The 20,323-nt window shown below is 44.9% G+C and overlaps 2 protein-coding genes across 2 annotated transcripts in view; both read left to right on the forward strand.

Annotated features, from left to right (window-relative positions):
• Nucleotides 1-20,323, forward strand: part of LOC306962771 (uncharacterized protein) — a 1,040,752-nt gene that overhangs the window by 967,351 nt on the left and 53,078 nt on the right. The gene's annotated exons all lie outside the window — the stretch shown is intronic.
• On the forward strand, nucleotides 1,144-8,201 carry LOC306963301 (complement C1q subcomponent subunit C-like). Its single transcript, XM_079556823.1, has 6 exons — nucleotides 1,144-1,238; nucleotides 2,280-2,342; nucleotides 2,419-2,569; nucleotides 2,690-2,830; nucleotides 2,904-3,030; nucleotides 8,064-8,201. Exons 1-6 carry the CDS (start codon nucleotides 1,154-1,156, stop codon nucleotides 8,196-8,198), a joined length of 702 nt encoding a protein of 233 aa, XP_079412949.1. The 5' UTR covers nucleotides 1,144-1,153; the 3' UTR covers nucleotides 8,199-8,201.

The raw sequence follows: 20,323 nt of genomic DNA on the forward strand, positions 1-20,323 counted from the left end.
TGTGGGACCCTGGTATAAGCGGATTAAACAACGAGGAGCCGCGTTAGACGTTATAATGCAGGAGGAACAACACTGTGTCGGCCGTTAGAACCGTCTAACGCGGCGCCGAGGTGTTTAATCCTTACTTATTCCATTGGTTTTATATAGCACTTTTCTGGACACTCAAAGAGACTTTACATTGCATTATTCATTCTCTCCATACACTGTGGTGGTAAGCCACTGTTGTAGCCACAGCTGCCGTGGGGTAGACTGACCCTCCGACCACCACCAACCACTCACTCACTACATTCACCCAGGCCTCCTGGTGGCGCATGATAGATAGATAGATAGACAGATAGATAGATAGACAGACAGACAGACAGACAGACAGACAGACAGACAGACAGACAGACAGACAGATAGGCAGATAGATAGATAGATAGATAGATAGATAGATAGATAGACAGACAGATAGACAGATAGACAGATAGACAGATAGACAGACAGACAGACAGACAGACAGACAGACAGACAGACAGACAGACAGATAGATAGATAGATAGATAGATAGATAGATAGACAGATAGACAGATAGACAGATAGATAGACAGATAGATAGATAGATAGATAGATAGATAGATAGATAGATAGATAGATAGATAGATAGATAGATAGATAGATAGGTGAAAGAGTCAGTCATTGGAAAACTTTTGTTGCATTCTTCAAAAACTGTCCTTTAAATAAAAACTTAAATCTTGCCAAACATCATTTCAGACCAGAATCCGCAGCCGTGTGTTTGAATCATGACCAGAGGGGTTTCTGGGTAAAAGCAGAAGTGAGTGTGAATGTGCTGCGTCTGTGGTTCTGTGAGTTCTTCTTCATTTCGCTTTTGACGCTCATCGAATCCTCCAGAACTCCTCCGTCCTCCAGTCCTTCAGGTGCGTTTGATGCTTCTGTATATTTATACTCTTACAGATCGGTCATTGGCTTAAGTTCATGCTAATTGTTGCAAATGCTACGTGTTGTGTGTTCCGTAACCAAATAAGTAAATGTACGTTTTTTCATTAACAGAACCATTTCAGCACAAACAAAGTAAGATTAACACACTCAGGTCGATTAAATGTGTTTAAAAGAGGATCTAAAGAGTTTAATGTCTCTTCTGTCAGTGAACGCCATGTTTTGCTGCCTTCTGCTGCTGCTCTCTCTGGCTGTTCCAAACCTCCTGGCCCAGGACTCGTGCCTTTTGCCCGGGATGCCAGGTAACTATTGCAGTTTGTTTGTGGGACAACATGTAAAAGGAAGGTCCACAGAGCCGTGGGAAGATGTTTTAGTGAGGGGGCGCTGAGGGACAAAATGTACAAAATACTTTTCCTGTGCAAAAATCCTATTTATTAACCTCTTAACTCCCGCCTGAACCGAGAGCATTTTCTCCAGTTCAGCTTTACCCAAATCCTGTAGGCCAGTGTGACGCCTCATTTGAAAGACCTACAAAACTAAATGGATCTTTTTCCTCACGGCAGATTTTTTTTCATCACTTTTTTTGTTGGGCAGTCGACTCATTTTTGTCACATTTTCGTGACTTTTTTGTCACTTTTTCGTCAAATTATTTGCATTTTTTTTTGTCAAACTCTTATCACTTTTTCTCAATTTTTCATCAAATTTTTCTTACTTTTTTTCTCAAATTTTTGTCCATTTTAGAAATTTTTTGTCACTTGTTTTCTCAAATTTCGATTTTTTTTTTGTCCATTTTTCGTAAATTTTTTCTCACTTTTCTGTCAATTTTTTGTCAATTTTTGTCATTTTTTTGTCAAATTCTTAGCACTTTTTCGTCCATTTTGTCTTCAATTTTTCATCAATTTTTTGTCCATTTTTGTTATTTTTTTGTCCATTTTTTCTAAATTTTTCTGCAAATTTTTCTCACTTTTTTTCTCAATTTTTGTCCATTTTTTTGTCACTTTTTCGCCAAATTATTCACATTTTTTTGTCAAATTCGTATCACTTTTTCGTCCATTTTTTCTCAATTCTTTGTTAATTTTTTGTCATTTTTTATCAATTTTTCTCACTTTTTTGTCCCATTTTCATCCTTGTTTCCGTCTCAGTTTCGTCGCTATTTTCGCACCTTTTTTCCAGAAGCTTTTGGATTGGGGTAAAGCTGGAGAAAATGTGCTCGGTTCAGGTGGGAGTTAAGGGGTTAATATTGCCTGGGTTCCCACGGCCTTGAAGGTCCCTTTGCTTCGCGGGGCATCTGAATCATACATAGAGACGCCCTCAGTCTTCACCTGATGTTCTGTTTCGTTCAGGAATCCCAGGGCTCCCGGGCCGAGACGGGCGGGATGGACTCCCAGGAGAGAAAGGAGAGCCAGGTGCAGCTCCAGTCCACACTTGTTTTGTTCCAGGGAAGTTGATCTCGTAGAATAAATGAACACATTGTGTGTCCAGGGTCATCGAGGGACGCGGGCGGGCGCCTGAAAGGAGAGACGGGCGACCCGGGGCCGGACGGGTTCACGGGGAAACGAGGAGCGAGCGGAGACCCAGGACAAGCAGGAGCACAGGGGATGAAGGGGCAGCCAGGAGAACCAGGAGAGCCGGGGTACGCATTGTTTTAGTCCATTTAGTTCATACATTGAGAAAGCAGAGTCTGAGCTGTACGTGGGCGTGTCGGAGGAAGTGTCACACATTAAAGATGGCTGTTTTTGATTGTTTGTGGCAGTGAGGGCGGGGTCCCGGACACGGCAGCCTTCAGCGTGGCTCTAGGGACAACCGAGATTCCGGACATCGGCACCGCCGTCCGCTTCACCAAAGTCTTCACCAACCTGCACGACGACTACAACACGCAGAGCGGCCGCTTCAGGTGCCGCGGCGGCGCACACGCCTTCAGTTTGGGTCTGCTGGTCTGTGTGACTCACGCTTCTGTCCCTGTGCAGGTGCCGGGTCCCGGGCACGTATTACTTTGTGTACCACGCCTCCATTACCGATAACCTGTGCCTGAAGATGATGCTCAACGACACACAGCTGGCCTCGTTCTGTGACCACCGCAGCAAACGCAGACAGGTACAGGCTCCACCCCCCCATGAAGCCCAAGCTTCTGCTCATCAGGCCCCCAGGGGAAAGACCACAGAAAGGAATGAACCAGCGACCTTTGCTTGCTGAGACCGTGTAGGGAGGGGATATAGAGCGGCCACACCGCCTTCGCTCTGCCCTGGACGCTCAGCAGGGACGGGCCTGGCAGGACTCGGGTGGGAGGCCGTTTGGAAACACCAGGAAGCCTGGTGAATGTAGTGAGGGAGTGAGTGAGTGGGGGTCGGAGGGGCCGATGGCGCAGACTGGTTGTCTCGCTTCTGTCAGTCTACCCCAGGGCAGCTGTGGCTACAACAGTAGCTTACCACCACAGGGTATGGAGTGAACGAATAGTAATAATAATAATACCTTTAATATGTAAAGCACTTTACATGGAAATCTCAAAGTGCTACAGCACAAGTAAAACCTGACAATAATAAAATCACACAAAAGCTGAAGTTAAAATGTTAATACGGGAACAGAAAAGTCTTGAGTCTCTTCTGAAAGTCTCTGAGACTGTGGGGCCCTCAGGTCTGGGGCGTTTTCAGAGTTTCGGAGTTTTGTTCTGGGGACGGAGAGACGGTCGGCGTCTGTGGGCCTGAGTGTTCTGGTTCTGGGCGGAGGGGGAGGAGTTCAGTGAGATGGTCCGGGGCGGGTCCATGCTGAGTGTTCTGGTTCTGGGCGGAGGGGGAGGAGTTCAGTGAGATGGTCCGGGGCGGGTCCATGGATGCACTGACAGGTGAGCAGGCAGATTTTGTATTTGATGCGTTGACCGATCGGGAGGTCACGTGACCTCCACTATCCTCCACAGTCAATCACGAATAATGCAACGTAAAGCGTCTTTGAGTGTCCGGAAAAGCGCTATATAAAAACAATGCATTATTATTATTAGAGCTTTTGAATGCGAGGAGTAAAAGGTAGTTTAAGTCACAGCTCTTGCGTCTCACAAATGGTGCTGATCAAAACTGTTTGGTTTAAAGTGATTGCAAAATGAGGAACGTTTCTAAAATGTCTAAAATAAACCATCAAGCCCCAGTGGCGTGTCTAGGGGTGGCCAAGGGTGGCCCGGGCAAGCCATGATTTCTACTGGGTCACCCCAGGTGCCACCCCACTAAAGGGGGAAGAACATTATGGCAGTGTTTCCTCATTAACAACTCCCCCACCCGCCAACTATGCAGTGCTAATTACTGATTTTCAAGACTAGCATCTTTATAGAATACAAAATGAAATCATGATTTATTGCTAAAGTGTCAGTAGACTCAGTGATCATTGTAAGTGACAGAATCCAAAGCCTTTTGTTCTGGTGTTAGTGTTGGTCTGAGGGGCCGATGGTACAGACTGGTTCCATCAGTCTACCTACATTTTGTAATGGAAATACTACAACTTCATTCTTATATTATAGTTCAACCTCCCACCCCCACTGTCAGTATCTCCCCTCCTGCCACTCCTGGGCCGAAAAGAAAGACACGTCACTGTCAACCTCTTCCCTCCCTCCGCTCGTTTCAATCTTCCTCTGCCCTTATTCATATATATACGTTTCCAATGACATCACGCATAGTTCCGGCGGCCATTTTGAATATCGAAGTATTATTATGCAGGCGAAACTAACTCATCAAAGAGGAAACAAAACCTTTTTCTGTGATTTTTACAGTTTGTCTTGTCAACAGAGTCTCAGTCAGTGTTTAAGCTGCTCAAGACGTTAGCATGCTACCGGTTAGCAACTGCCAATGGCTTCAACATGATAAACACGTGTGTGGCTCATCCATGAACCCTGGAGAACAGCTCAGCTCTGAGCTCTGTCACAAGCTGTAGCAAAGGTTTGGAGTTCGGTTCAGGGCTTTCTCTTGGAGAGGTCGGAGCTGAGCTGTTGAAGCTAAATGCTAACTGGTAGAATGCTAACATCTTACATACTGGCTCACTGGTTTCCTCACATAAATGTGCGTCTCTGGGGTCGTGTTTTTGCTGTTACCTTCTTGAGCAATGATTACGAGAACATCAAAATGTCACGGCCAATCAGTTGTGTTTTATTTTCATAGTAGAGCAGAGATATTGTTACATGCGGTAGTACTAGGTAATGCCACTTATATTGTATTCAAAATGGCCGCCACAACAACAAAGGTCACATGACTGAAAGGCATGAATACTGAGACCTTTGCCCCTTCACTGACTGTAAATGGTAAATGAACAAAGTAAAAAGCTTTTGTTCGTACATCTCTCCTCTCTGTGGGTCACTCCCCTTGTTCCCGCCGCTCTCTGATTGGTCGTTTGCTTGCAGGTCACTCCCCTTGTTCCCGCCGCTCTCTGATTGGTCGTTTGCTTGTAGGTCACTCCCCTTGTTCCCGCCACTCTCTGATTGGTGGTTTGCTTGTAGGTCACTCCCCCGCCGCTCTCTGATTGGTGGTTTCCCGCCACTCTCTGATTGGTAGTTTCCCGCCGCTCTCTGATTGGTGGTTTCCCGCCGCTCTCTGATTGGTGGTTTCCCGCTGCTCTCTGATTGGTGGTTTCCCGCTGCTCTCTGATTGGTCGATTGCGTGTAGGTCACTCCCCTTGTTCCCTCTGATTGGTCGTTTGCTTGTAGGTCACTCCCCCGCTGCTCTCTGATTGGTGGTTTCTCGCCGCTCTCTGATTGGTGGTTTCTCGCCGCTCTCTGATTGGTGGTTTCTCGCCGCTCTCTGATTGGTGGTTTGCTTGTAGGTCACTCCCCTTGTTCCCGCTGCTCTCTGATTGGTGGTTTGCTTGTAGGTCACTCCCCTTGTTCCCGCCGCTCTCTGATTGGTGGTTTGCTTGTAGGTCACTCCCCTTGTTCTCGCCGCTCTCTGATTGGTCGTTTGCTTGTAGGTCACTCCCCTTGTTCCCGCTGCTCTCTGATTGGTCGTTTGCTTGCAGGTCACTCCCCTTGTTCCCGCCGCTCTCTGATTGGTGGTTTGCTTGCAGGTCACTCCCCTTGTTCCCGCCGCTCTCTGATTGGTCGTTTGCTTGCAGGTCACTCCCCTTGTTCCCGCCGCTCTCTGATCGGTAGTTTCCCGCTGCTCTCTGATTGGTGGTTTGCTTGCAGGTCACTCCCCTTGTTCCCGCCGCTCTCTGATTGGTGGTTTGCTTGTAGGTCACTCCCCTTGTTCCCGCCGCTCTCTGATTGGTCGTTTGCTTGTAGGTCACTCCCCTTGTTCCCGCTGCTCTCTGATTGGTCGTTTGCTTGCAGGTCACTCCCCTTGTTCCCGCCGCTCTCTGATTGGTCGTTTGCTTGTAGGTCACTCCCCTTGTTCTCGCCGCTCTCTGATTGGTCGTTTGCTTGTAGGTCACTCCCCTTGTTCCCGCCGCTCTCTGATTGGTCGTTTGCTTGTAGGTCACTCCCCTTGTTCCCGCTGCTCTCTGATTGGTCGTTTGCTTGCAGGTCACTCCCCTTGTTCCCGCCGCTCTCTGATTGGTCGTTTGCTTGTAGGTCACTCCCCTTGTTCTCGCCGCTCTCTGATTGGTCGTTTGCTTGTAGGTCACTCCCCTTGTTCCCGCCGCTCTCTGATTGGTCGTTTGCTTGCAGGTCACTCCCCTTGTTCCCGCCGCTCTCTGATTGGTCGTTTGCTTGTAGGTCACTCCCCTTGTTCTCGCCGCTCTCTGATTGGTCGTTTGCTTGTAGGTCACTCCCCTTGTTCCCGCCGCTCTCTGATTGGTGGTTTGCTTGCAGGTCACTCCCCTTGTTCCCGCCGCTCTCTGATTGGTCGTTTGCTTGCAGGTCACTCCCCTTGTTCCCGCCGCTCTCTGATTGGTCGTTTGCTTGCAGGTCACTCCCCTTGTTCCCGCCGCTCTCTGATCGGTAGTTTCCCGCTGCTCTCTGATTGGTCGTTTGCTTGTAGGTCACTCCCCTTGTTCCCGCCGCTCTCTGATTGGTGGTTTGCTTGCAGGTCACTCCCCTTGTTCCCGCCGCTCTCTGATTGGTGGTTTGCTTGCAGGTCACTCCCCTTGTTCCCTCTGATTGGTGGTTTGCTTGCAGGTCCCTCCCCTTGTTCCCTCTGATTGGTGGTTTGCTTGCAGGTCCCTCCCCTTGTTCCCTCTGATTGGTGGTTTGCTTGCAGGTCCCTCCCCTTGTTCCCTCTGATTGGTGGTTTGCTTGTAGGTCCCTCCCCTTGTTCCCGCTGCTCTCTGATTGGTGGTTTGCTTGCAGGTCCCTCCCCTTGTTCCCTCTGATTGGTGGTTTGCTTGCAGGTCCCTCCCCTTGTTCCCTCTGATCGGTCGTTTGCTTGTAGGTCACTCCCCCGCTGCTCTCTGATTGGTGGTTTCTCGCCGCTCTCTGATTGGTGGTTTGCTTGCAGGTCACTCCCCTTGTTCCCGCCACTCTCTGATTGGTGGTTTCCCGCCGCTCTCTGATTGGTCGTTTGCTTGTAGGTCACTCCCCTTGTTCCCTCTGATTGGTGGTTTGCTTGTAGGTCACTCCCCTTGTTCCCGCCGCTCTCTGATTGGTGGTTTGCTTGCAGGTCCCTCCCCTTGTTCCCGCCGCTCTCTGATTGGTGGTTTGCTTGCAGGTCACTCCCCTTGTTCCCTCTGATTGGTGGTTTGCTTGCAGGTCACTCCCCTTGTTCCCGCTGCTCTCTGATTGGTGGTTTGCTTGCAGGTCCCTCCCCTTGTTCCCTCTGATTGGTGGTTTGCTTGTAGGTCACTCCCCTTGTTCCCGCCGCTCTCTGATTGGTGGTTTGCTTGTAGGTCACTCCCCTTGTTCCCTCTGATTGGTGGTTTGCTTGCAGGTCACTCCCCTTGTTCCCTCTGATTGGTGGTTTGCTTGCAGGTCCCTCCCCTTGTTCCCGCTGCTCTCTGATTGGTGGTTTGCTTGTAGGTCACTCCCCTTGTTCCCTCTGATTGGTGGTTTGCTTGCAGGTCACTCCCCTTGTTCCCTCTGATTGGTGGTTTGCTTGCAGGTCACTCCCCTTGTTCCCTCTGATTGGTGGTTTGCTTGCAGGTCACTCCCCTTGTTCCCTCTGATTGGTGGTTTGCTTGCAGGTCACTCCCCTTGTTCCCTCTGATTGGTGGTTTGCTTGCAGGTGACGTCGGGCGGCTTGGCGGTGCACGTGGACCTGGGCCAGGACGTGTTCCTGGAGCCCACGGAGCACAGAAACATGAGAGGACATCGATTCGGATACAGCGTCTTCTCCGGCTTCCTCCTGCAGGCCGACTGAGCTGCCACAAAGCGCAAACAAACGTCACAATAAAGGATCTTTGGCATTAACGTGTCTTGTGAAACTACTTTACATTTCATAACTTAAAATAACTGGTCTTTTAGGCATGTCACGTCTCTCACAAAGTGCTCTCTGTTGATACGAAATGCAAGCCACCATTTTTAGCCAATGGCATGCTTACATATCAATAAATGCAGGTTGAGCAATAGAAATCACAGAAATGTCTGATCCTTTAAATGTACCTTTGTTCCTGGACCTGTTTGAACATAAAGTGAAAATACACTTCACAGCACACACTCCAAATGTAGTACAGTGTTAGCCTCGCTGGTGCTCAGCATGTGTGCAAAGTTTCAGAAGTCTAGGTCCAAGTATGTTGGATTTGTAACTATTCAATGTTTTGGTGCTGTATCTCATTAGCATCGTGCTCAAACCTCTCCAAAGTGACACATGTTATAAAAATATTTAAATATATATAAATAAACAAAGTGCAGCAGAAACAACAAACCTCCCAAAAATGGACTAAATCAAAGCAAAATGAAGTGGGTCATTTCTTTTCCATATTTATCTCAGTGCACAAAGGTGCGTCAGTCAAACCCTTCCCCCGAAACAAAATGGCCGCCTTGTTTATTCAGAAAAGAGCTTTTACACGTCTGCATTCACTGTGGATCTGGACTGTGGACCTCTACACAGATGCACCACTGTCACATGTGAAATCAATGGCCCTGTGGACATTTTAGACAAGTTTGTGCCTCAATGCTAATGTGGCTAACATGTGGCTAACATGTGGCTAACATGTGGCTAACATGTGGCTAACGTGTGGCTAACATGTGCTTCTGGCCTGCCCTGAGCACTGCCAGGACAAATATCAATGGATTTCTTTGGGAAACGGCTCATTTTGAAGAGAATAGTCGTTAGGATTAAGGGAACAGAACTGGAATTGCCAAAAAGTTTGTTTACAAGGAGATTTTCTCATTTGAGGATTATTTTTAGGTAATTTCTGATCGTGAAAATTGAAAATAATGAGCCACATTTTCTAAAAAGAGTGTTTTGTTGAAATTTTTGTTGAATTATATTTTACTTGAGTATTTTGGACCAAAAAAAATCCAGTCAGCCTATGATTGGACCACAGATAATTTAATATGGATAAGAAATGCTTGATTTTAATGCTTGATTTTCATATTTTTATGAATGTTCTGATTGATGTGATGGCGTCCATGACTGGAACAGAGGTTTTGGGAAGAAGCGCCTGTTTAAGAATCTGTGCCACATGTTTATATTGGTCGAAATATAATTAGCCTAAATACTGTATATGCAAGTCAATGGACCTGGAGCCTGAACAGGTTAATGCTAATGGCTATAGGGAAAAAACATTGAACAGGCTAACGAACGCTTTAGCTGGTTCGCTAACATACATTAGGATCGAACACTCCTCCATTTTATTTTCATGGCTTCAGGACTGAAACCATTTTGGACTTGAACATGTGGAGAGCAGCTCTGTCAGATCAGTATCCAGGAGATGTGCTCTTTCAGAAACATGTTGCCCTAAAATAAAACTCCTCTTCCTCATAAGTGATTGCTTTTCCTACATGAGCATGTTTTGATGGAGAAAATACATCAGTTTTCCTGACTTTTTATCATTCATCATCATTGATTTGTGCGGGATGTGGTGCAGATGCGGAGAGAGGCTGAAGCGGCGGATGATTCTGCTGCTGCGGTGGAACTGGGAGTGGGGCGGTCTTTGCGGATGATGCTGCAGAATGATGGAGGGGAGAGAGTGTGTGTTCAGTGAGTTCTTAGGTTTGTGTAGAATATTTCACAATAAATCTGATCCCTGGGAGGCCCTACCAGACCACAGAGCCCCCGGGATCATCCAAACCCCTCCACCACGTTAAAGGAACCCCTCCACCACGTTAAAGGAACAGGCCACAGTTCTTCCACGCTGAGATACCCCGTTTGGAGCCATAGGAACACACTGAGAGGCCAAATGCTAACAACATCTTTAGTCATACTGCAGGTGCACATCATGATGAGTCTCATGATCGGGAGGAGGTGGAGAATGTTGTTCAGTGGAGCAGAGAAAACAACCTGCTTTCCAACGCTTCAAAAACATGTGAACTTGTGAACTGGATTTTTGTCGTTTCCTGTTACAACATTCTGCAGATTGTTGAGAAATGTAACTTCTTTGTGTGACTCTTTCTCACGACTTGAACTGGAGCTCACGTACGATGAACTCTGCTAAGAAAGCGAGACAACGCCTCTTCGAGAGTTTACCCAAAATACTAGGATTCTCGTGAACTTTTATTATTGTGTAATTGAGAGTGTCCTGACCAGCAGTGGGGTTTGGCACCCAAAAGTCAAGTTAGAAATCTCGGGGTGATCATGGACTCAGGCCTGAATCTGAACAGTCATATTAAGTCCATTACAGCAGCGGCCTCTTACCACCTAAAGAACATTGCCAAAATAAAAAACATAGTGTCCAAACCAGACTTGGAGAGACTAATTATAACTAACCTATTGTGTTGAAATATGGGGCCACGCCTACGCTACAAACACAAAACCTATTTTTATTTTACCAAAAAAAGCCATAAGGAAAGTCAATCATTCTCCGTATAATGAACCAACAAACGCAATATTCTGCAAATTTAAAGCAATTAAATTCTGTGATCTGGTCAGTCTGAACCGCTGTGTTTATGTACAAAGTCCACAGGAAAATACTGCCTGAAAATATACTTTGTCTGTTTGAACACAGGGACCAGAAATACAACCTGAGACGAGAAAACATGTTTAAAAAACAAATGGTCCAAACTAACTTTAAAATGACACTATCTCGGTCAAAGGGGCGACTTGTGGAACGATCTCAACGATGATCTTAAAAGGAGCAATTCCATTCATTATTTCAAAAAACTGTTTAAAACCTTAATTTTTGAGAAATATACAAAAAATGCTTAAGAAAATGTGGTTAAGTTAAGCTCATGCATTACTGTTGTGCATAAATTGGAACAGAGAAACAAACAAGCATTTGTATTTATAAATTACCATATTATTATTTTAGTAAAGAAGAAAAAATATGTGTACTGTTTATGCGTGAATGTATATATATATAATATATATTGTATACATTTGTTTTTTTTGTAACGTCTTTGATGGTAGATGTTGTTTTGTTGTTTTGTAAACAGGGTAGGAAAAATAAGCCACGGCTTCAGCTACACCTTTTCGGTTTCCCGCCTTGTCTGTGATGAATTTGCAGAACATACTGTACTTTTTGTTTTATGTTTTTGTAACCGAATAAACATTCATTCATTCATAAACATTCATTCATTCAATTCATGCTTTTGTCTCTCGCCGGTTAGACCATTGTAACGTCTGTTCACTGGCCTCTCTAAACGAGCTGTTAGAACTGCAGTACATCCAAAATGCTGCTGCTCGAGTCCTGACCAGAACCAGGAAATACGACCACATTAGTCCAGTGCTCCGGTCTCTGCACTGGCTTCCTGAGTTTAAAACAGCCCTGCTCGTGTATAAGTCCCTTCATTATCAAGCACCAAAGTCCATCTCTGACATGTCAGAGCCGTATGAACCACCTCGGGCCCTGAGATCGTCAGGGAGGGGCCTCCTGGTGGTTCCCAGAGTCAGGACTAAACATGGTCAGGCTGCGTTTCAGGTTCATGCAGCAAAAGTCTGGAACGGCCTCAGTGAGGATCTGAGACAGGCCTCAACCCTGAGCAGTTTTAAGACCAGGCTGAAAGGACACCTTGTTACTGCAGCCTGTGGAGACTGACACTTTTTTAATGAAATTGTAACTAATGATTTGTTTTCTTGATTTTCATTATGTTTTTAATGCTTTTCATTGTGTTTTTGGTATGTTTGGTGTCACTGTGAGGCACATTGAGTTGTCATGTACATTAAATGTGCCATACAAATAAACTTGCCTTGGTTTGGTCTCACTCTGAAAGAGAAGAAGGCTCTGACCTGTTATGGTAAACATCAAGACCATATTAGATGAAAACAGGAGAGAAGTTGTCCTGAATCAAGGGTGCAGGTTTATTTAACACATGCACATGGAGACACACCAAGTACCTGGACACAAGATGCTCTGAACAGTGGTAATTTTCACGACATATTTTAATATAGTCTTAGTCTTTTGACGAAAATGTAATTTGATTTTAGTCTAGTTTTAGTCAAAAAAATATCTTTAATTTTAGTCTAGTTTTAGTCGACTAAAATTGCAAGTAAATGTAGTCGACTAAATTTAAGACTAATTTATTGGACTTTGCATTGATAATATTGATTCTAATCATGTTTAATGTTGTTCCTCTGCTTCATGTTTCTGCTCCACATGAACAAAGCTCAGAGCTGATCCTTTAAACATGATCTGAGGCTCTTTCAGACGCTCAATACAAGTTTGGATGATTTTAGTCTCTCCTTTTCATTTTTATTTAGTCTGATTTTAGTCGACTCAAATATCTGGACATTTCAGTCACAGTTTTAGTCTCATGAGAAACTTTTAATTTAGTTTTAGTCCAATTTTAGTCACAAAAATATCACTTTGACTAAAATTAAGACTAAATATTTTAGTCGACGACATTAACACTGGCTCTGAAGAACAGTTCACAGCTCACAGTATTTATACACACAGACGATTATGGGATGCCCCAATGGTGTAACGGGTCAGACTGACCTAAGACGTTCAGAGACACTGACGAGATGTATCAGACAAACGTCGCCAAAGCGAGGACACAAACACCATGTCTTAAATTCCGGTCAAGCGAACACAATGATGTAATGGTCAAAGTCGTCTTACAGTGTTGAGATACATTTATTTATTTTTATATATATCTTTGTTTGAATTGGGACAGTGCACATTAATCAACATGTGTTTCTTCAACATGTAAATTTGCCGGAGTCGCCACATAGGCTCATTTTCGTCCGTCGTCCCAGGGCAGGCTGATGTCATGACAGGACAAACACAGGCACAAACATACAGAAAAACACCATCGCAGAGACATGAAGAGACAGTGAGTGATGAATGACAACATTAAATATGTAAAAAACAGGTAAATTCACAGATAAAAGATCAGAAAGGGACAAAACACAAAACACCACAATCTTCCACACAGCGAGACGTGTATCAGTGGTGACTCTAGACCAGGGGGGCCCAAACCTTTTCTCTCTGAGGCCAAAATGAAAAAGTTCCTGTGGGTCGCTGGCCAAACACGGCGATGTCAGGCGTGAAACACATATAACTGCAAAAATAATGTTATTATTATTATATTATTTCACTTTCGGTTTACTTGTGCATTTGATTCTATCTATGCAAATAACATTAATACAAATGTAACTATGGCAAAACCCTCGTTTTAGTCGAACAAAATCAACAACTGTAGAAATATGTGCAAAATGTAAACAACAACAAAGCCTGTATCTGCAGCTCCTACTGTGACTTTACCTCATTCATTTAGTAACTCAAAGAAAATGCCCTTTTAGATCATTTTGAAAGTGTCAGTTAAATTATTTCATAAGTCACTTTTTAACACCCGCCTTTGCTGATGTAACAACCTTTGAAATAAAAGTTGAAAAACTGGGAAAGTTGCTGCTACAACGCTCTGATAAAAACCTAGACATCACAACAGTGTTTCCTTAACTTTTCGAAAGGAGTGAAACAGCGCCCCCAATTTGACGCTGGTGGTCAAAAAGTGTACTGCATCCATATTTACCACTGAGAATGAATGGGAAGAGAGTCAGTGTTAACCACATTACACTGTGCAAAAGCAGGTCACTCTCTGGCGGGCCCCACTTTGGGCCCCCCTGCTCTAGACCAGGGTGTGTTCACATGTCTGATTGTCCCAAAGCCACTTCTTCACAGAGTTTCTCAAAGTGTGGAGTGAGGTCGGGTTCCTCAGTTCAGGAGGAGTGAGCTGCTCGTACTGAGGAGGCAGATTGTCCAAAACAAGTCTTTCTAAATGGGATTTGACCGTCTCCTCTGCTGGATGAGCGTGTGTTTGTATTTACATTCAGCTGTATAAACTCCTGTAATGGACAAGTAAACAAGTGCCAATGGAGTGAGAGATGAGCTGGATGTGAGAGCACGATCCTCCGCCCGATCAACTCAAACACAAACATGAACTCTGGGATATGAGGTGATGCTCACTGAGGTCACTGTGTGTAATGGTCAAATGTCCATAAAGCAAATGTGACATGATGAGAGGAAGAAACAATGAATGGTTCAGATTTCCGTAACAGAACAAAGTGTTTCTCAGCCGCAGGACCATCGGCTGCTCCTGGAGGCCAGATATAAAGCTCGACGACTGAATCCAGTAGGGCTGCTCGATTATTGAAAAAATAATAATCACGATTATTATTGTCATAATTGAAATCATGATTATTCAAACGATTATTTGTTGCCTTTAAAAAAATCCATCAAAAAAGTGACAAAAATCCATCAAAAAAGTGACAAAAATCCATCAAAAAAGTGACAAAAATCCAGCAAAAAAATACAAAAATCCATCAAAAAAATGACAAAAATCCATCAAAAAAGTGACAAAAATCCATCAAAAAAGTGACAAAAATCCAGCAAAAAAATGACAAAAATCCATCAAAAAAGTGACAAAAATCCATCAAAAAAATACAAAAATCCATCAAAAAAGTGACAAAAATCCATCAAAAAAGTGACAAAAATCCAGCAAAAAAATGACAAAAATCCATCAAAAAAGTGACAAAAATCCATCAAAAAAATACAAAAATCCATCAAAAAAATGACAAAAATCCATCAAAAAAGTGACAAAAATCCATCAAAAAAGTGACAAAAATCCAGCAAAAAAATGACAAAAATCCATCAAAAAAGTGACAAAAATCCAGCAAAAAAATGACAAAAATCCATCAAAAAAGTGACAAAAATCCAGCAAAAAAGTGACAAAAATCCAGCAAAAAAATGACAAAAATCCATTAAAAAAGTGACAAAAATCCATTAAAATAAAAGACAAAAATCCAGCAGAAAAAAGACAAAAATCGATTAAAAAAGTGACAAAAATCCATCAAAAAAATGACAAAAATCCATCAAAAAAGTGACAAAAATCCATCAAAAAAGTGACAAAAATCCATCAAAAAAATACAAAAATCCATCAAAAAAATGACAAAAATCAATCAAAAAAATGACAAAAATCCATCAAAAAAGTGACAAAAATCCATCAAAAAAGTGACAAAAATCCATCAAAAAAGTGACAAAATCCATCAAAAAAATGACAAAAATCCATTAAAAAAGTGACAAAAATCCATCAAAAAAATGACAAAAATCCATTAAAAAAGTGACAAAAATCCATTAAAATAAATGACAAAAATCCAGCAGAAAAAAGACAAAAATCCATCAAAAAAGTGACAAAAATCCATCAAAAAAATGACAAAAATCCATCAAAAAAGTGACAAAAATCCAGCAAAAAAGTGACAAAAATCCAAAAATTAAAAATTAGACAAAAAAAATTGAAAAAAAATTGAAAAAATATATATATATATATTGTTTTTTTTTTTTGAAAAAAATAAATATAATCGATTTTTTGTGATTATGCAAATTTTGTAATTGTTTACTGTTGTAATCGAAATCGTAATCGAATTTCGATTAATTGCACAGCCCTAGAATCCAGCTTTACAAGTCGCCAGTGACGCCTCAGGCCGCCCGGCTCAGGCCGCCCGGCTCAGGCCGCCCGGCTCAGGCCGCCCGGCTCAGGCCGCCCGGCTCAGGCCGCCCGGCTCAGGCCGCCCGGCTCAGGCCGCCCGGCTCAGGCCGCCCGGCTCAGGCCGCCCGGCTCAGGCCGCCCGGCTCAGGCCTTTTCTGAGACGCTTCCTTCAGGGAGACGGTGTCGCTCCATCACATGTTCTACTGAGCCACATATTAACAGTTTCTTTCCTCAAGCTGTGATCGCTTTAAACAAGGCACTTCTATTACATTTATCTGTGTGGACGTTTATTGTACAGTGTTTTGCCCTTAGGCGTTTAATGTGGCCGTGTTTGTTTGTTCTGTTTTCTATATTGTGTCTTTTTACGTGTTTTACATATCGCACTTAAAGCTCTTTCTCAAACTGCAAATGGCCAATAAAATGAATCTGAATCAGCTCATCTAAGCTCAGGCAGGAACATATTTCAGGAAGTAAGAATGGCGGCCTGTTGCTTTAAGATGGCGGCCTGTTGCTTTAAGATGGCGGCCTGTTGCTTTAAGATGGCGGCCTGTTGCTTTAAGATGGCGGCCTGTTGCTTTAAGATGGTGGCCTGTTGCTTTAAGATGGCGGCCTGTTGCTTTAAGATGGTGGCCTGTTGCTTTAAGATGACGGCCTGTTGCTTTAAGATGGCGGCCTGTTGCTTTAAGATGGCGGCCTGTTGCTTTAAGATGGCGGCCTGTTGCTTTAAGATGGCGGCCTGTTGCTTTAAGATGGCGGCCTGTTGCTTTAAGATGGCGGCCTGTTGCTTTAAGATGGCGGCCTGTTGCTTTAAGATGGCGGCCTGTTGCTTTAAGATGGCGGCCTGTTGCTTTAAGATGGCGGCCTGTTGCTTTAAGATGGTGGCCTGTTGCTTTAAGATGGCGGCCTGTTGCTTTAAGATGGCGGCCTGTTGCTTTAAGATGGCGGCCTGTTGCTTTAAGATGGCGGCCTGTTGCTTTAAGATGGCGGCCTGTTGCTTTAAGATGGCGGCCTGTTGCTTTAAGATGGCGGCCTGTTGCTTTAAGATGGCGGCCTGTTGCTTTAAGATGGCGGCCTGTTGCTTTAAGATGGCGGCGGTCTCTTGGGAAATAACGCTCAATAATTAACTTGGCCGTTTTGATCAAAAGCGGAACCCGAAAGTAGAACCGATCGTGCCCTCTGGCTCAAACTCGGAACGTTGGGAGGGAGTTTTGAGAAAACAGAACTAAAAGATGTTTTATTAACCTCTGAATTAGTCGATTCATCGCTTTATCCGGCGGTTTCACTTCTGCTCCGAGAAACAGGCCCAGAAATACACACTGTGACCGACCGAACCTTTGCAATTTGCAGAGTTTGCATGTTCTCGAATATTAACTTGCTGCATATTGATTTTTGAGCTGACTTTTATCCCACACATTAAGAATATCACAAAGATCGTTTTTTACATCTAAAGAACATTTGAAATTGTTGAAATGTTTTCAATGAGTTCAAAATGAAGCTGCAAGATTGTTGACGCAGACAGAGAGAAGAGACACATGACACCTGTGCTAAAGTCTCTCCTTCCTGTTGAGTTTAGAAGTAAGGACTAAACCACTCGGAGCCGCGTTAGCCGGTTCTAACGCCCGACACAGTGTTGTTCCTCCTGCATTATAACGTCTAACGCGGCTCCTCGTTGTTTAATCCGCTTATACCAGGGTCCCACAAACCTAACATTTATAATAAATGTGTTTTTCATTGACTAAACTCACTAAATCTGCCAGACTACGGGACTATTTTGTGTGGGTTATTAGCCGGTCACTGAAGGCTGGTCTCAGAGCGAGTCATTCTCCGCAGCTATTACGAGGATCTCAGTCAGGCTCAACGACACAACATCAGCACAGAATCACAACACAACAGGACTAACCCGGAAACACTTTTCCCTGGAAGGAAACACCGATATGCGGCACTCGTGGGCACCAGTTATTTACCTTTTACAAGGTTTAACCTGAAGCTAAAGCTAGCTAGCTCAACCAGCTCAACTGTTTATGGAAACAGCTGCGGTGGAGTCGCTCACACCTGGGCCCCCCCAACTCAAACTTTTATGTTTGACTTTACTAATCCAGACAAAGATGCTTCAATGCAGGATCATTTTATGTACGCCTGAAAATGATGAACAGCCTTAACCGTTTCCAATAGAAATGTAAAGCTCATATGTTATTAACAGTAGCTAACCTAGCTGCTCACTCTCCTCTACAAACATTTAGCAAACACTAAATCCATCTCATACGTTCCTGTCAGTCACTAATTACGCCTTTATCTGACTCAGCTGTGTCAGGCGTTGCTATGGCGACGCCACAGCGGAGTGACATCCCAGTGATTTAACTACCGGACTACGTGTGCGGTTACACCAAAATAATGCACCAGCCAATCAGAGTCCAGTACCCAGACCATGGGATAATCAAATTTAAAATCCTGCTCCTCACATTTAAATCCATAAAGGGTTTAGCTCCGCTTTATCTCCAAGACGCTGTCATTCCATATCAGCCAATCAGAGACTCCGCTCTCAAAACTCAGGGACTAGTGATTCCTCGAGTCTCCAAAATCACTGTAGGAGGCAGAGCCAGTGAGGTAAAGCTCTGACCCTCAGCCTGAAGTAAAGCTCTGACCCTCAGCCTGAAGTAAAGCTCTGACCCTCAGCCTGAAGTAGAGCTCTGACCCTCAGCCTGAGGTAAAGCTCTGACCCTCAGCCTGAAGTAGAGCTCTGACCCTCAGCCTGAAGTAAAGCTCTGACCCTCAGCCTGAAGTAGAGCTCTGACCCTCAGCCTGAAGTAAAGCTCTGACCCTCAGCCTGAAGTAAAGCTCTGACCCTCAGCCTGAAGTAGAGCTCTGACCCTCAGCCTGAAGTAAAGCTCTGACCCTCAGCCTGAAGTAAAGCTCTGACCCTCAGCCTGAGGTAAAGCTCTGACCCTCAGCCTGAAGTAGAGCTCTGACCCTCAGCCTGAAGTAGAGCTCTGACCCTCAGCCTGAAGTAAAGCTCTGACCCTCAGCCTGAAGTAAAGCTCTGACCCTCAGCCTGAAGTAAAGCTCTGACCCTCAGCCTGAGGTAAAGCTCTGACCCTCAGCCTGAAGTAGAGCTCTGACCCTCAGCCTGAAGTAAAGCTCTGACCCTCAGCCTGAGGTAAAGCTCTGACCCTCAGCCTGAAGTAGAGCTCTGACCCTCAGCCTGAAGTAAAGCTCTGACCCTCAGCCTGAGGTAAAGCTCTGACCCTCAGCCTGAAGTAAAGCTCTGACCCTCAGCCTGAAGTAAAGCTCTGACCCTCAGCCTGAGGTAAAGCTCTGACCCTCAGCCTGAAGTAGAGCTCTGACCCTCAGCCTGAGGTAAAGCTCTGACCCTCAGCCTGAAGTAGAGCTCTGACCCTCAGCCTGAGGTAAAGCTCTGACCCTCAGCCTGAAGTAAAGCTCTGACCCTCAGCCTGAAGTAAAGCTCTGACCCTCAGCCTGAAGTAAAGCTCTGACCCTCAGCCTGAAGTAAAGCTCTGACCCTCAGCCTGAAGTAAAGCTCTGACCCTCAGCCTGAAGTAAAGCTCTGACCCTCAGCCTGAAGTAGAGCTCTGACCCTCAGCCTGAAGTAAAGCTCTGACCCTCAGCCTGAAGTAAAGCTCTGACCCTCAGCCTGAGGTAAAGCTCTGACCCTCAGCCTGAAGTAGAGCTCTGACCCTCAGCCTGAAGTAAAGCTCTGACCCTGAAGTAAAGCTCTGACCCTGAAGTAAAGCTCTGACCCTCAGCCTGAAGTAAAGCTCTGACCCTGAAGTAAAGCTCTGACCCTGAAGTAAAGCTCTGACCCTGAAGTAAAGCTCTGACCCTGAAGTAAAGCTCTGACCCTGAAGTAAAGCTCTGACCCTCAGCCTGAAGTAAAGCTCTGACCCTGAAGTAAAGCTCTGACCCTCAGCCTGAAGTAAAGCTCTGACCCTGAAGTAAAGCTCTGACCCTCAGCCTGAGGTAAAGCTCTGACCCTCAGCCTGAAGTAAAGCTCTGACCCTCAGCCTGAAGTAGAGCTCTGACCCTCAGCCTGAAGTAGAGCTGCCTCAGGAGGAACACTGCTGTGGGAAGTCTGGTCCACTGAGCGCTGTCCTCTTCTTCTGACTGCAGACGGAGGAACCTGCATTCTGGAACCTGAGGCCTGGACGGTCTGTGATCTCGGCCCGTCTGCTGAGGGATCCTTCGGCCCTGGGTCTCTATAGCCTGTCCGTCCATGGGAGTGGATCTCTCCTTCTGTGGTTCTCCCCGAGGTTTCTCTTTCCTCCTGCCGGGTTTGTGAGTTTTTCCTCCCCGTGCTGGAGAGTCTAAGGACGGGGGACGCCCACGCCGCTCGTCGCCGCCTCCTATTGGACGTTATATTTGCCTGGATTTACTTTTAATTGTCATATTTATTGCTCTGTTTTATTGCCTTAATGTTCGGTGCAGCTGTGAGGCCACTTCTGT

Source organism: Gobius niger (genome assembly GCF_951799975.1).
Source record: "Gobius niger genome assembly, chromosome: 5".
Lineage (NCBI taxonomy): Eukaryota > Metazoa > Chordata > Actinopteri > Gobiiformes > Gobiidae > Gobius > Gobius niger.

Coding starts and splice junctions, on each gene's coding strand:
- LOC306963301 (XM_079556823.1), top strand. CDS start 1,154: ATGTTTTGCTGCCTTCTGCTGCTGCTCTCTCTGGCTGTTCCAAACCTC. Junction 1,239..2,279: donor CCTTTTGCCCGGGATGCCAG/GTAACTATTGCA, acceptor TGTTTCGTTCAG/GAATCCCAGGGCTCCCGGGC. Junction 2,570..2,689: donor GGAGAACCAGGAGAGCCGGG/GTACGCATTGTT, acceptor TGTTTGTGGCAG/TGAGGGCGGGGTCCCGGACA.